The 16,309-nt window shown below is 40.8% G+C and overlaps 1 protein-coding gene across 1 annotated transcript; it reads left to right on the top strand.

The window, feature by feature from the left end:
• The first annotated feature begins 82 nt into the window (after positions 1-82).
• PTHLH (parathyroid hormone like hormone) lies at positions 83-10,714 on the top strand. Its single transcript, XM_073621688.1, has 5 exons — positions 83-278; positions 2,511-2,574; positions 4,208-4,326; positions 7,581-7,979; positions 10,233-10,714. The coding sequence occupies exons 3-5, from the start codon at positions 4,226-4,228 to the stop codon at positions 10,240-10,242; spliced, it is 510 nt and encodes a 169-aa protein (XP_073477789.1). The 5' UTR covers positions 83-278; positions 2,511-2,574; positions 4,208-4,225; the 3' UTR covers positions 10,243-10,714.
• The last annotated feature ends 5,595 nt before the right edge of the window (positions 10,715-16,309 follow it).

Here is a 16,309-nt window from a genome sequence, read left to right as displayed (position 1 = left end):
GGGGGGGGGGGGGGGGGGGGGGTCACATGCTTCACCATCAATGAACCAACATGACTGCTGTTTAGTTGAAAAGGGGAATGTAGCTTATGATGTCACAGTTTTGTCTTTATTAAGAGCTCAGTGAGAAGGAATTCAGTTCTCCCCACACTCAGCCAAAGGACACAGCTCCTTCCTGGAGTACTGGACTGCAACATCACATCAGCACTGGGAATACTACACAGGACTGCAGACAGGACTGAGCGCTGCTGGGGGAGCACAAGCAACAGGAGCTACAGAAAGTAAGTTGACCTGCAAATCTAATGCATTGTGATTGCATGGGAACTTTCCCCATTTTGTTATATTTCACGTATTACAATAAATAAACTTTAATGCAACTTTTTTGATACCAGTCTGAAAAAAATGTCATTGTTATATCCATCTGCAGAAACTCATAGGACATGTTTTAAAAATGTCACTTTTTAGCCAAAAGCTGTAAAACTTTATAGAAGCTAAAAAAAAGTTGGTTTATGACTTTGAACTCGCAGAAAGTTATTCTGAAAATGTAATGATGTTTATTTGTCTGTATTAATTTTTTATACAAATGTTTAAAAAAAAGAACTTTCACATATATCCATAACTGTCATCAGCTCAAGTAGCTTTAATGGAAGGATATGGATCTTTATTTTCAGTCATTTTTATAATTTTTTGGACTCCACTGAAAATATCTGTCACTTACAAATAAAAAAAAAAAAAAAAAAATCTTTATCCTGGTGTGTTTAGTTTTGTGAATTGAACCTATTGCCTGTGCATGGTGTGTTTCATAGACTGAAAAACTTGTTGCCTGGTTGACATTTTTGACTTTGTCACCACGTCTGGTTGAATGCGTCTCAGTAATAAGCTACTTCTATGGTATCACAAGACACTGGGGCTAAAGCAGGGGACGAAAGGTCACTCCACCCAAAACTGATATTTCAATGTTTAGTAGTTGTTGGAGAGTTTTAAACCAGGTAACTACATTTGGGTACTTTCTGAAGCCATTTTCCCAGTTTGATTTTAAATTTGTTTTCTATGAGATACACAGCAGGAGGTAATTTTCTATTTTTTTTTTTTTTAATCTAAGAGAAAGGATCTATAGCAAGACAGATCTCAATTATCCAAATTCACATCTGATTAAAATATCACAACTCTGCCCTTTAAATTAAATGTCATTTTTAGGTGGCGATGCCTTTTTTTATTACTCCACACTGATCAAAGTGTATTGAGCCATGCTTTAAATGCCTGGTAATAATGCCTATGTGTATAAAAACATTAGCAAACGCACTTCGGGTGCTGATGTGGTGTATTTAGGGTCAGAGAGAGAGATCTGATTGCTGTGTCTCACAGAACGCACACAAACCTCAGCCTGATTCCATTCCACATTCAGCCAGCATCCAAAACCCACAAGTTTTCCGAACTCCAACAATCATTGTTTTTTTCACGCAGAGATTAGTGAAATATTTCACCGTCCTCCCCCGCACGGACAAAACTCAATTTTTTGGCGATCTAAGGTTACTTGGGCGATTATTTCAGCTTTTTTTTTTTACGTCTCTTTGACTGTAACGTTAAGCTTAGTATTCTGAGCCATTCAAGAATTTGGATGCGGAATGTAAGGAATGGTTCTCTGATTTTAGTAGGAATGCTGTTGCGCTTTTCGGACAGCATTGTGCAAAGGACATTTCATCAGCATGTCATCTGAATTAAGAAAACAGCCTGGTGGGGTAAAGGTTGAGGTTGGTGTGAGGACAAAATCTGTACTGTAAAACAATTGTCAAGGTACAATAGGACAGTTGGGGGTGAAAGTATACTTGGCGCGTCTTGTTAAGCCCTGGCACAGGTGTCCATTTCTGTTACGCCAAGATGGCAATTTTGATGTGACTTGAATTACAGCACCCTATTCTGGGTGGCAGCGCCAATGTAGCTTGATGATTAGTGGATTCCATACGGTTGGGCAAGAGTGGGTACTGTTTGCCAAAGTTCCATGCCTACCTAGACAGGACAGGACAAGGTTGGCATGCAAAGGCTCCGAAAGAAATTACTCCATGAAACTTGTCTTTGTTCCCAGTGATGTCTCTGATTAGTGCGTGAAGAAAAACATGCTGCAAGGACACCCCCTATGGGCCATTAACTATACTGCTCTGCCTAAATCACAGTGCCCACTCTAATGCCAGTTAAAAAAAATACTGGCATGATTTTATATTTTTATACAAAAACTGTTCCTGTGTTCTGAGTTACACCACTGGACACAAAGCCATCTGTCATTAAGTAATCTACTGCTGCAAACAATTCACAGAACATTTTGCCTGCTGGAGCACTACAAGTCACAGCATGCCCTGCTGATTATCAGGGCACACTGCGACTTTGCCAACAGCTGGAAGGCAGAAAACGCCATGATTGTATAATGTAACGTATAGGCTAGCATAACACAAGAGTGGTTGTTATCATGGTAATATTGATGGATGCATTATTTACATTATAAATCTTTCTGATTTCAGGGTTTCCCCTTTTGTTCTGAAATATCTGATCCAACAGAGAGAAAATTCTGGAAGACTTGGACAGGTAAGACATCTGCTACATGTGTTTTATATGTACATTTTATAGATATCTATCTATCTATCTATCTATCTATCTATCTATCTATCTATCTATCTATCTATATATATATATATATATATATATATATTTTTTTTTTTTAATATAGAATAAATACAAATTCCTGAGTTTATTATGATACATCCCTAAACCAGCAATATTGCATAAGATGTGGGAAAGATACCATTATTCTGGGAGGTGGCATTTGTCGTGAAAACTCTTCAGATATTAGTCAAAAAGCAAACAGAAGGAAAGCATTTTCTGATCATTTTTCGAATTGCATATCTTTTCAAGTTTGAATTTTGGACAATAGCAAATATCTTGTGGAATTCTTAATAGTACCCAAAAAATCTTCATAAAAATCACCATTGGACTGGAGAATTACATTTAATTTTTTGACATTTTTTTTTCTTGTTTGATAAATAGTTTTCAATAATTCGAAGTGTATTTAGAAAAAAAATCTAATCCTCCCAAAATCATCCAGCCTAGTGGACAGGATGCTAAAAAAAATCCCAGCATTGCTGGCCAACAGAGAGAATGTGATTATAACATTTTTTAAAGTAGAGGTCTCAGTTGCAAGTATATGTGGACACTAAATCACCACCTCGCAGTGCCACTATAAAACGTGGTCCTACCCTAATGTGTGAGAGCATGAACATTAGAATGTATATAGCAATTTTTAAATTGAGTGCAAACTTTCCGGAAGGTTAGAATCATTATGATGAATGCATACGGTGCAGCGAAGCTGAACACCATATGTGTTCATTAACACAACTGGCAGAAGGTGTGCAAACTACTGAAGTTACATGTCCAAAGAAGCGGGGATTGTGTCTCATTTCATTTCCAGAAAATCCAATTGCTTCACGTATGGCCAGCTTAGACAATTCATTTTCTTGGGGAGTGATCTCATAAGGAGAATTATAAGAATAATACCATTCCTGATTGCCTGAATCCATGAATTGTGGCATTCTCCACAGACTGACAAATTGGCATCCATCCATTCGGCAGAAACAAAAAACTGCCATTGACCAGAGGCAACAGAATACTCCAAATTTCTGGGAATGACCTGTTTGGTGAATCAATTCTTTTGCCTCTCGTTCCCATTATTGTGGTCCCTTTTCAGTGTTTTTTCTGTAGAATGCCGTAAATGATTCAGACGTCTTGTGATATCAGATTAGAGATAATGTGAGAAAATCTGCTGTATACTATTAGTTAGACATCAGGAAAGTGAAAATGTGGGATGCAGAGGATGTAAGACAGGAAATAGATTTGGCTCCTAAGTCATCTTATGACATTAATTTGTTGTGATTTTGTTTAATTGATGAAGAAGTGATCTTTTTATTGAGTTTAAATTTATTAAAGAGTAAAAATGTTTTATATATATATATATATATATATATATATATATATATATATATTACTGTAGATAAATATAGATAGATAGATAGATAGATAGATAGATAGATAGATAGATAGATAGATAGATAGATAGATAGATAGATAGATAGATAGATAGATAGATAGATAGATAGATAGAATCACCGCTTCTGTAGCCTTGACCCAGATGATTGCATATTTTAACAGATGTCATTCTTTGCAGGTCTCAATTGCATTCAAGATGTTGCGAAGTCTCCTACCACATTGTAGTTTGGCAGTTTTCATCCTCAGTTGCACATTCCCCGCACATGGAAGACCAACGCAGGGACTCAACGGCAGAGTGTAAGAGAATGACTGTGTCTTCATTAGTGTATATACATACAGTATATATAGATATATGTGTGCATGTCAGTGCACTGTGTACCATTGAGACAAAACAAATTCACATGAAATGGCTTAAAGAGCTTTTGAGTTCAGCTGCAGAAGAATCACACCAATCAGGATGTTATCTTACACATGCCAGCAGTGAATCAGTACTTCTGGTGCAGCTTTTACAGATTTATGATAGTCCATGTCAAGGGATGGAAGTGCATTGGGACTGCAGATAGCGATAACAAAAGTAGCCTCAGTGTGTAGCTCTAAGATTGCCGTTAAGATTTGGTTTGGGAATTTGGACCATAACAATTTTCCTATAGGCCCTTTCTTATGTAGTTTTTTTTAAGTGCAAGGGAGTCACAGGAAGCCTTCCCAAGGTCAGCAAATAATGTACAACGGACAGTTTGGGCCCCATCCAAGCCGCTGCTGCACTGCCGTTGGTTGCACAGTGAGTTTTCAGAGTTTTAATATGAAATGCAGTCCTTTGAGGAATCGGGTTTCCACCCACATCAGAGGATTAATTCTGAAGTAATTCTTTAGTTAAAGATAGAAGTAAAATGGACAGGAATCAAGTGCACACATGTAGCCCTAAAGAGAGAAGTGTAATTAAATCTACACCTTTCACTAACACTAATGTGAGCCATGTCCCTGGGCACATCATACACATCAATGCTGCATTGTCTGCGCTGGATGGGGGAAAGGGGGAGAGAAAGGAAAAGAGAGAGGGAAAGAGAAGAATGGGATAAATAGGGAGACGGAGAGAAATAAAGAGAGAGGGAGAGAAAGAGAAGGGGAAAAGAGGGAGATTAGAAATCCCAGATATACTATCTTCCTTTCTTTCTTATTTCCTTCCTTCCTTCCTTCCTTCCTTTCGCTGCTCTATCCTTTTCTTTTCCGTTCTTTCCATCCTCCCTTCCTTCCTTCATTTCCCTTTTCTTTCCTTCCTAACTTTTCTTACTTCCTTTCTTTATTTATTTCATTCATCCCTCTCTCCTTTCCTTTATTCCTTCCTTCATTACTCCCTTCTTTTCTTCCTATCTCTCTCCCTTCCTACTTTTCTTTCTTCCTTTATATGTCCTCCCTTCATTTATTTTCCTTCACGCACCCCTTCCTCCCTCCCTACCTTCCTATCTCCCTTCCTTCCTTCCTTCCTTCCTTCCTTCCTTCCTTCCTTCCTTCCTTCCTTCCTTCCTTCCTTCCTTCCTTCCTATCTCCCTTCCTTCCTTTATATCTTCCTTCCTTCCTATCTCCCTTCCTTCCTTCCTACCTATCTCCCTTCCTTCCTTCCTTCCTATCTCCCTTCCTTCCTTCCTTCCTTCCTTCCTTCCTTCCTTCCTTCCTATCTCCCTTCCATCCTTCCTATCTCCCTTCCTTCCTATCTCCCTTCCTTCCTTCCTATCTCCCTTCCATCCTTCGTATCTCCCTTCCTTCCTATCTCCCTTCCATCCTTCCTATCTCCCTTCCTTCCTTCCTATCTCCCTTCCTTCCTTCCTGTCTCCCTTCCTTCCTTCCTTCCTTCCTTCCTTCCTTCCTTCCTTCCTTCCTTCCTTCCTTCCCTCCTTCCTTCCTTCCTTCCTTCCTTCCTTCCTTCCTTCCTTCCTTCCTTCCTTCCTTCCTTCCTTCCTTCCTTCCTTCCTTTCTCCCTTCCTTCATATCTTCCTTCCTTCCATTAGTATTACTTAATTATTAGTCATCAATGTAAACCTGTGCTGTTCATTGTCTGTCTTCTACCTGATCATAAAACCACATGGTCAACCTACACACAGCCTGATCAGAAAGCAGCAAGACCAATCTGGTTCACTAACAAGCTATTTGGGTATATCAGAGGCTGAAATTCTCAAATTGGTCAATAAATAATCCTTCCCTTTTCTATGGGGGAAAAGCAACAAGACTTTCATTGAGACAACCCTACTTACTCTTCCCAATTGTGGAACAGATTTGAGCAGGTCTCAGAATTGGTTGTTGCACCATCTCACTGACACCTCTGCCCATCTATGGCTCCCCATCCTCTAGATCTTTGGTGTCTTGCTAACTAATCACATTTCCCCATAGAAATGAATACATGCTGCTATAAAGTCACGCCATGGTGTGAATGTGTGTGGGAGGATCTGCACAGCTTGTGTGTAATTTTGAGGTCAGACATAATTTTCTATGCAGATCAGGGTGGCTGTGCGCCTGCCAGCTCTGGCCTTGGATCCTGTCTCATCCATGGGAGACGCACTGTCTCTCGCGTGGGTTTCACAGCGGAGCAGGATGTGTCTCTCATATGTGAAAACACTTTGGATTATCCTGTGTAACCACACGCTGCACTTCCTCTCATCCATTTCACTGGATCCGACCGCTGCGCCTTCATTTACACTTTCCTAGAACTAACGAGAACTCCCACTTAAAAAAAAAAAAAAAAAATTTCCTCTGAATACAACCAGTAGCTGAAGCTGGGATCACTGTAAGGAGCCGACCACCTAAATTAGACATGTAGAATAAATTACGCCTGTTCCCACCTTCTGCCCGCCCACAAGCAGGAAACTTTCTCTTGATTTAGGAGACTTTTTTAGAAAATAGACTGATCCTAGTAAAACGTTCAGTAACTAACTTCTGACATGTCACAATATACAGTAATAATATCATTTTTTCACCAAAGCCTCAATGTTTATCATTAAAAAGTTGTCCTTGAGCTCCAGTCCTGTGACTCTGCCTAAGCTGAGATAATGGCATCAGTCTGCTGCAGGCAGGAGGAAGCATTTCCTTAGTCTCCCCTCCCCCGTGAGCAGACTACATTGTAACTTTGTAACAAATCACAAGGTGAGAGGGAGCTGATCTGTGTCTGATACTTGTGAAAAAAAGAACTGCATGGGCACCAGAACTGTGTCATCTATGAGCTGGCATCTCAGTCCAGAAAAAGATGTTGAGCCTGGATGATGCCTGAACAAAGATGGCTCCCTCCTGCTGGAGAGAAAAGAAGATGAAGGATTGTCAGGGGGAGTCCTATGATCTCCATGAGAGGCAGTAAATAACAGGAAGTGCTACACTTACAAATTACTTAGCATGCTGCACTTATCATGAAAAAATATAACTAATGGCAGGTCAACTTTAAGCTGGTGTTCATAGAAATATTATCTCAAATCGTGACTCTTATTGTAGCTGTAAATTTTATATTGCATTGCCTTTTTATTAACTGGCTAACTGCGCCTACTGACAATTTAATTTCTTTCCTCCTGCAGACGGAGGGCGGTCTCTGAACATCAGCTGCTCCATGACAAAGGACGATCCCTCCAGGAGCTCCGGCGCAGGATCTTCCTGCAGAACCTAATAGAAGGGGTGAACACAGCAGAAATCCGGTCAGTCCCGGACGAATTGCCCCGTCCCATCCCCAGCGTCAAGAACTTTAACACCCTGCGCCTGCCAGGCGAGGAGGAGGGAGTGACAACCCAGCTGACTCAGGAGACCCACAAATTACAGAGCTTCAAAGACCCCCCACCAAAAGTCCCCAGCAAAAAGAAGAAGGGCAAGCCAGGAAAGAGAAAGGAGCAGGACAAGAGGAAGAGGAAAGAGCGGGCGGCGCTAGAGGGCCTGCAGGACCCACCCGGGTCAGAACTGTGGTGGGAAGAGCTGGGCATCAGGTCAGTAGATAAACCTCTAAGATGAAACATTGGGCTGTTTTTCCGTTAAAAAGTTTTACTTAAAGGAAAATGCTGTTTCCCTGGCTGTCATGCTGATCCAGTAGATTCACCGTCCTCAAACAAGTATGCAAAAAAGGCATTTCAGCTTCTTTTCTTAATCAGTGACTCACAAAGATGGCAGAGACAACCAGGTAAATAGCATCTTCAGAAGGAGGCCTTTTTATTTTAGTATGTTTTTTTTTTTTTTTTTAAACTCCCCAACATCACTGTTTTTTTAAAGGGGTGAAACTTGAAATTGAGCCAGCTGGGTCACCAACCCAATGAGGGGCGGAGCTGGAAACTCACAGTAACAGGGAAACCAGGGCTCTCATGAGCGGAAATCTTTCTGCTCCACCCTTTAATGTGAGTTCCCAGCTCCGCCCCTCGCTGACAGCCCCTTAGGAAGAGGTACATCCATCTCCAGCAAGTGAAGCAAGAGCAGAGCCAAGGACTTAGGTGGGTAAATCTCCCTGAAAGGCAATCAGTGGTTCATTGCAGTCAATCACTTCCTTAGAAGACAGTGAAATTAGCAGTTGCCATTGGCTCATAGTAAGCTGGTTGCCACAATAGCTCCCCTTGCATCTCTGGAGCTCATTCCTGATTGGCTCCTTGCTGCTCCAGTGTTTCATAAACTATATATATATATATATATATTACAGCAAATAGTGAAAGGGCATTGGCCACAGCAGCCAACCAAATGTTGGGATTTATTCCCTAATGAGCTGCAGTTTGATTGGTTGCTACAGGAAACACCTTAACCTGTTTCCCCAGTTTTCCTAAAACTTCAGCAAGGATGACTTAGCTGTGCAAACGTGGTGTGATCCTCGTTCAGTCAGCTCATCCCAGTGCAGTATTTATCTTTGGTCTCTCTCTCCCTCTGCGTGGGCTGACTTTTTATGTTACTTTCCAAAGGGGCTGCAAATTTTAGTGCAAGGTGGTGAAATTTAAGTGCACTTTGGACGAAGATCCACCAAAACCATGGCTAATACAATTTATATATCAGCTGAGCTTAACGCAGCCCAACGCAGATGTGAAGACTCTCTGTTCCCCCCCCCTCCACCCTTCCAGCCAATGTGTCAGTGGCAACAAAGTATCCTCTACGTATAATGGAGGATGTGCTGTATGCTTCCTTCGCCTCCAGAAAAGCACACATGGTTTATTTATTAGATGTGTGATGAATGGATAGCTTTGAGTCCTAAAAAAAAAGTCTATTAGTCTTAGCCAAAATTCCAGGATTGTCCAATTGTTTTTACAATGATTTTTACATGTAACTCGCGATTGATGTGTGTCTTCATGGGAACTTGGGAACTGTTTATGGGCTTTTTGGTGAATTTTGTTTAATGTTTAACACATTTTCAACACCATAGGTTGGGTGGGATCCAAGTGGGCTTTGACCTAAAAAAAAACAAAAAAAACAGATGTAACAACATACACAGAAAATATCAGATTTTTTACTGTGCCGTAGTCTTTACGCGTTTTATAAAACGGAAGTGCTCTCAGGTTGTCGCAAAAAATCCATTCCAGATATATTTTTTTATTTGCGGTTCTGTATTCAGCAACACCCAACCCCTTGTGATTTTCCGGTAGCGGTAATTCCATTGACGGAAAATGTAAAACTTTGGCATGGCTGTTGCCAAGCCTGCCGGCATAAAGCCGAAATTCTCTGCAGGCCTCAGAATTGTAGTCAATAGTCACTATAGGGAAGTTTTATAGAGATGCCTATTGCTGACCCCTACTTGTGAAAACACAAATTTCCAGGTTTCCTGATGATCCTCTGGCTTCAGCACTTTTTAAGCTGTGATTTTTAGGTGACGGTAGTTCACTTGATGGAAAGCATAGTTGCTCCCAAGCCGGCTAGCATAAAACTGGCCACCAAAGTCAGAACTTTAGCTTCTGTAGGGGGGATTTATGGATGCAGCCATTTCTGAAAATACTAGCTCCCTGGCTGTTATGATACTCCAACGGCTTCAGTGCTTTTTTAGCTACTGAGCCTGGACCAGTGTGCTGATGAAAAGTTGCTACTGACCTTCAAGCTGGTTCTTGAAAGCAATAAGAATTTTCAGTAATGACAGTCTTGATACTGGTACCTTTTAAATCCTTCCTGTGTTGGAATGGCATGAATGTTTAGGAATCTTTAGTGATGTCGTTAATTGATGATATTATTATTAAAAGGCTCTGATACTTAATCTAATCTGATTTTCCTTCTGTCCACAGGACGCAGTGAGAATTAAACTGGAGCCTCCTTACCTATCAGAGAAACAGAACATAATGATAAAAGGAGATAGATCCATAAAAAAAAAAAAAGAAGAGCGGGGAGTGCAGCGGAGATCTTTGAACTTGGACTTACAAGATGTATTTATTTCCTGTAAATAACAACCAGAGACTGCCCGAATCCCCAAATGCGCTGTCTTCCCCCCGCCGTTTGTAATACTGCACAGCCGCCCCCCCTGCGGCCCCTCCCTTCCCCTTATTTATTGGTTGGATTATATATTTATTGTGTTTTTTTTTAATATTATTATTCCTTGTGGCTGCTGGCGTCCCGTTTCATGTTGCACTTTAATGTCTAGAACGCGCCAAAAATTTTTGTTATTATTTTGTTTTTTTATTTTATTTTTTGATATTGAATTGAACATTATTATTTTTTTTCTCTTTTGTGCATGTATAAGATGTGGCAACTGGTGGAATTTGTACAGAATGTGTAATAAATTTGGTGTCCAAAGTAAGCAAAGCGCTGTCTGGTTCTGAATCCCCTTCACTCCCCCCCCCCCCCCCCCCCAGGGTGGTGAGGGCCAAATTTACAACCCACATACTCATAAACATTTGGTATTAAAGGAAAAATTGTCTCTATTTATAGAGCCATTTACTTTTTTTTTTTTTACTTTAAAGAAGCAGCGGAAAAACTGTGAACCTCCACAGAAGCATCCTATAAATTCCTACATATTCAGCTTATTCTTTTTTTATTTATTTTAGATATATATACAGTCATGTCAATGTGCTATTCTTTTTAAAGAAAAAAAAAAGATTTTTATATTTATAGTCTGTTTGCACAAGGGAATTAGGCATTTGTCAATCACATCTGCCATGCTTTCTGTAGTCTTGTAATTGCATTTTGCTGTTTCTCTTAGGTCTATAGACAGAACACTGTAGATAGAATTTCACTGAAATTGGAAATGTCATTACAGTAAATGGGAGCCTATGTTTACATCTTTTCAATGCATTAAAGTGTATGTAAACCCTCACCTTGTAAACCAACCCATTCAGTTTATAATGGAAATGAAAGGCAAAATATTTTTGTATATACAGTATCTCACAAAAGTGAGTACACCCCTCACATTTTTGTAAAAATGTTATTATATCTTTTCATGTGACAACACAGAAGAAATTAAACTTTTCTACAATGTAAAGTAGTGAGTGTACAGCTTGTATAACAGTGTAAATTTGCTGTCCCCTCAAAAGAACTCAACACACAGCCATTAATGTCTAAACCGCTGACAACAAAAGTGAGTACACCCCTAAGTGACAACCTCCCCGGTGTCATATGACTCGTAAGTGTTACAAGGTCTCAGGTGTGAATGGGGAGCAGGTGTGTTAAATTTGGTGTTATTGCTCTCACTCTCTCATACTGGTCACTGGAAGTTCAACATTCATTGCAAAGAACTCTCTGAGGATCTGAAAAAAAGAATTGTTGCTCTACATAAAGATGACCTAGGCTATAAGAAGATTGCCAAGACCCTGAAACTGAGCTGCAGCACAGTGGCCAAGACCAAACAGCGATTTAACAGGACAGGTTCCACTCAGAGCACACCTCGTCATGGTCAACCAAAGAAGTTGAGTGCATGTGCTCAGCGTCATATCCAGAGGTTGTCTTTAGGAAATAGACGTATGAGTGCTGCCAGCATTGCTGCAGAGGTTGAAGGGATGAGGGGTCAGCCTGTCAGTGCTCAGACCATACGCTGCGCACTGCATCAAATTGGTCTGCATGGCTGTCGTCTCAGAAGGAAGCCTCTTCTAAAGATGATGCACAAGAAAGCCAGCAAACGGTTTGCTGAAGACAAGCAGACTAAGGACATGGATTACTGGAACCATGTCCTGTGGCCTGATGAGACCAAGATAAAGTTATTTGTTTCAGATGGTGTCAAGCGTGTGTGGCGACAACCAGGTGAGGAGTACAAAGAGTACAAGCATGGTGGTGGGAGTGTCATGGTACTGTGACATACTGAAGCAGAGCATGATCCCCTCCCTTTGGAGACTGGGTCGCAAGGCAGTATTCCAACATGATAACGACCCCAAACACACCTCCAAGATGGCAACTGCCTTCCTAAAGAAGCTGAGGGTAAAGGTGATGGACTGGCCAAACATGTCTCCAGACCTAAACCCTATTGAGCATCTGTGGGGCATCCTCAAATCGAAGGTGCAGGAGTGCAAGGTCTCTAACATCATGGAGGAGTGGAAGAGAACTCCAGTGGCAACCTGTGAAGCTCTGGTGAACTCCATGCTCAAGAGGATTAAGGCAGTGCTGGATAATAATGGTGGCCACACAAAATATTGACACTTTGGGCCCAATTTGGATATTTTCACTTAGGGGTGTATGCACTTTTGTTGCCAGCAGTTTAGACATTAATGGCTGTGTGTTGATTTATTTTGAGGGGACAGCAAATTTACATTGTTATACAAGCTGTACACTCACTACTTTACATTGTAGCAAAGTGTCATTTCTTCAGTGTTGTCACATGAAATGATATAATAAAATATTTACAAAATTATGAGGGGTGTACTCGCTTTTGTGAGATACTGTATATATATATATATATATATATATATATATATATATATATATATATATATATATATATATATATATATATATATATATATATATAGCTATATACTGTCTCTCTCTCTCATATATATATATATATATATATATATATATATATATATATATATATATATATATAGTAAATGGCCGTGACCTGATACACACACACTATATAAAACACATGGTGACCTCCATCCCTGATTTGGTAGGTAGAAAGTAAGAGTTTGTGGGACTTGACTTTAACTGAGGGAACGCCATGTCAGGAGAAAACAACAACATGGAAATTAAGTTACAGTACATGATTTATTTATTACAATCTAGAATACATATCAAATATTTTGTATCAAATAGATAGTCACAAGTTTTATAGCTCATAGCAGCATATTTAGTGTAAGTCTTGTGACTTACTGTTATTTCTTCATTTCCATGTTGTTGTTTTCTCCTGACATGGCGTTCCGACACTTAAAGTCCCACAAACTCTTACTTTCTACATATATATATATATATATATATATATATAAAAATTATAAACACTTTTTTTTTTACCTTTTTTATAAGTGATCACATTCTCTCTGTTCTCAGCTGCATAAAAGCTGGGGGAGGAGAAGCAGCAGTACACTGGTCTTCCCAGTGAAAGTCTGTGCAGGGGGGATCGGGACAAGTCTGATCATTGGAGGGGAGCAGGCTGGGTTCCCAGCATAACTAGAGAACTGAATGCGCTGTGCTTTTCTGCTTAGTGTGGTCAGTTTTTAAGAGGAAAGCAGAGGAACTGGCAGGAACACCAGGGATTTCACACAAAGGAAGCAGTACAAAGAGAACAGGATACAATGTTTTTTTATACAAGTACATGGTCCAGCGGGCACATATCAGGAATATGAAATGTTGGGTTTACATTTCCTTTAACACAAAGCACTTTGTTGGTGTAAGGGCAGCCTATTCACTAGAACAGGCTCTCTATATCTCAAATGCACTAAAAAGTGCATGTAATTTTTTTTTTTCTAGAAAGGCAGCTCACCACAATGCATGATAGTGTGTTGCCATGCATTCTGGTTCACAAAAATACACATGCTCTGGCAAGAGTCTTTGGGGTACAATTAAGAATTAACATGTACATGTGTTGATGCAATGCAGTACCATTCGTTTTGAATAGCGCCCCAATGCAGTAAGGCAACACCCTGCAACACATGACAACACACCATAGTGCATTGTGGCAAAACAAATGTGAGATGAGACAATATGGTGTAGAAAAGCCCATTCGTTTCATCTAGTCCTTTTCTCCCCAGGCTGACTATCCCTGGCCCACCCCTTTTATTAATTGGATTTAGGTTCTTTCAATCAGGGAGGCTCAGTACCCTATGTGGATGTTACCTAGGGTAGTCTGCATGCAAATGAAGCCTACCTAGGAACACCCACTTCTCCAGACTGAAATCCACACATCTAGAAAATGTGGTATTTGCATAACTCCTTCCAAGATCCAGCCCACTGCTTATATCAGGACTAAGGACTCTTGAGAGGAGCACTGAGGTAAGGGTGCTGTCATGTTTTCAGGAAGCCATGTATAGCACTCTGCTGGCCCCTCCTACCAGCCACGCCAGCTAATATTCCACAGCCACAAAACGCTCTGAGCTTGTTCCCACTTCTAATGCAGCATTGAGACCCAAATAATGGTTTGCAGAAGGATTGGATGCCGTTTTGCTGCACTGCAACACCTTTCATGGTTAAATCTTGAGGTGTGGTTTAATTCCACATTTGTTGAGAATTTAAAAAAAAATCCCTTCAGGGTGATTAATTCCAACCTTTTGTTGCCTTGAAGAAATAGCTGTTTGTTTCACCATGTTCTTTGCAAACTGAATCTGAATGGGAGGGACTGGTTCATTATAATCAGCTGGTGTACTCTCAGTGTTCTGATGAGAAAAGCTGCAGTGCCTTCATCGCTTTAGAAGTATTTAAAGTGATATTAAAGGCATTTTTTTAAAAATAACAAACATGTTATACTTACCTGCTCTGTGCAATGGTTTTTTCACAAAGCAGCCTCGATCCTCCTCTTCTTAGGTCCTCCGCCGGCACTCCTTGTCCCTCCCTCATGCCAAACACCCCCAGAGCAAGCAGCTGGTTATGGGGGCGCATGAGCAGACTTGCACCCGAGCCGCTGCTCTGCATGTCCATTCACACACAGAGCTGCAGCTGGGCCCTGCCCCCTCTCGCTCCTCATTAGCTCACTGGCTGTGATTGACAGCAGCTGGAGCCAATGGCTGTCTCAGCTAATGAGGAGGGAGAATCTCCAGAGAGCAGAGGCTCTTGTGCACATCCTTGGATGGTGATGGAGCGGAGGTAAGTATTGGGGGAGCTGTACAGAGAAGGTTTTTTTTTACCTTCATGCACAGAATGTATGAAGGTAAAAAACCTTGAGATTTTACAACCACTTAAACCCTTGGGGATTATATAGCCAAACTCTAAATTTTTATTACGGGGGTGACTTGTATCACATTGCAGACATCTGAGAAAATCAGTGGGCCAATCACACAAGCAGGAAATGACATTTGTGGGGGCGTTTCCTACATCAATGGTGTACCAAGCACCTCTAGTTTGCCATATTGCATAAAATAAATTGAAAAGGAAAGGTAACTTTGAATAACATTAAATGACAACATGGAGTATCTAACAATTGTATATGTTATCTTTTGCAAAAAAAAAATAAAGAGAACCTGTCACCAATAAAAAAAAACATTGCAGGTAAAAGCACAGAAAAATCAATTATTTTAAATGATTACTTGCAGTGCTTTTCCTTTCCATAATTGATTTTTATATTCACTTGCAATGTGCCTTTGTGATGGCTAGAAAGTGGGGCTACTCCAAGAAGAGTCAGTTCCCCAGCACTCCTCCCTCCTTCCATGTCATAGTATTCTCCTTATCTGGGAGTGTCTAATTACTGTCTGCAGTTCTGGGACAAGGTCACCTAGTGCCAAGGACGAAGATGCCAAATTGCGCCCCCTCCCAAGACCTATGAGCATTATGTGTCAGCATAAACTCCCCCCCCCCCCAAAAAAAATTGAGCACTAATCTGCCCGTTTACCCCTTAAGTATAAATTCCCTTTGCAGGCCCAAAAATTATCCCTCCTCCCAATACAAATTCCCACTGCTGAAATCCCCCCCCTCCTGGCACAAATCTTTGCCCCCCACCCATCTCCCCTCCCAGCCCAAATCCTCTCTCTTCCCAAATCCCCCCTCCTAGAATAAATACCCCACACAAAAAATCTACCCTCATATCACATATCCTCTCCCCTTTCCAAATCACCCCTTCCTCCAAATCTCCTCCTAGCTCAAATCCTATTTCCCCCATTCCCCAGGACAAACCCCCCCAAACCACCCCTCCTAGCACATACCCCCCCACATTTCCCATCCTATAACAAGTCTTACTCCCTGCTGCCCCCAAAATTCCCCCTCCCAGCACAATTTCCCTCCCCCAATCCCC

This window comes from Aquarana catesbeiana, linkage group LG03 (assembly GCF_042186555.1).
Source record: "Aquarana catesbeiana isolate 2022-GZ linkage group LG03, ASM4218655v1, whole genome shotgun sequence".
NCBI classification, from domain to species: Eukaryota; Metazoa; Chordata; class Amphibia; order Anura; family Ranidae; genus Aquarana; species Aquarana catesbeiana.
Note: the sequence above shows the minus strand (reverse complement) of the source record. Positions and strands in the feature narration are given on the sequence as shown.

What these genes read in the sequence shown, in the direction of transcription:
- PTHLH (XM_073621688.1), top strand. Translation starts at nt 4,226, where the DNA reads ATGTTGCGAAGTCTCCTACCACATTGTAGTTTGGCAGTTTTCATCCTC. An exon ending in CAGGGACTCAACGGCAGAGT is followed by an intron (nt 4,327 to 7,580) that starts GTAAGAGAATGA and finishes TTCCTCCTGCAG; the next exon opens with ACGGAGGGCGGTCTCTGAAC.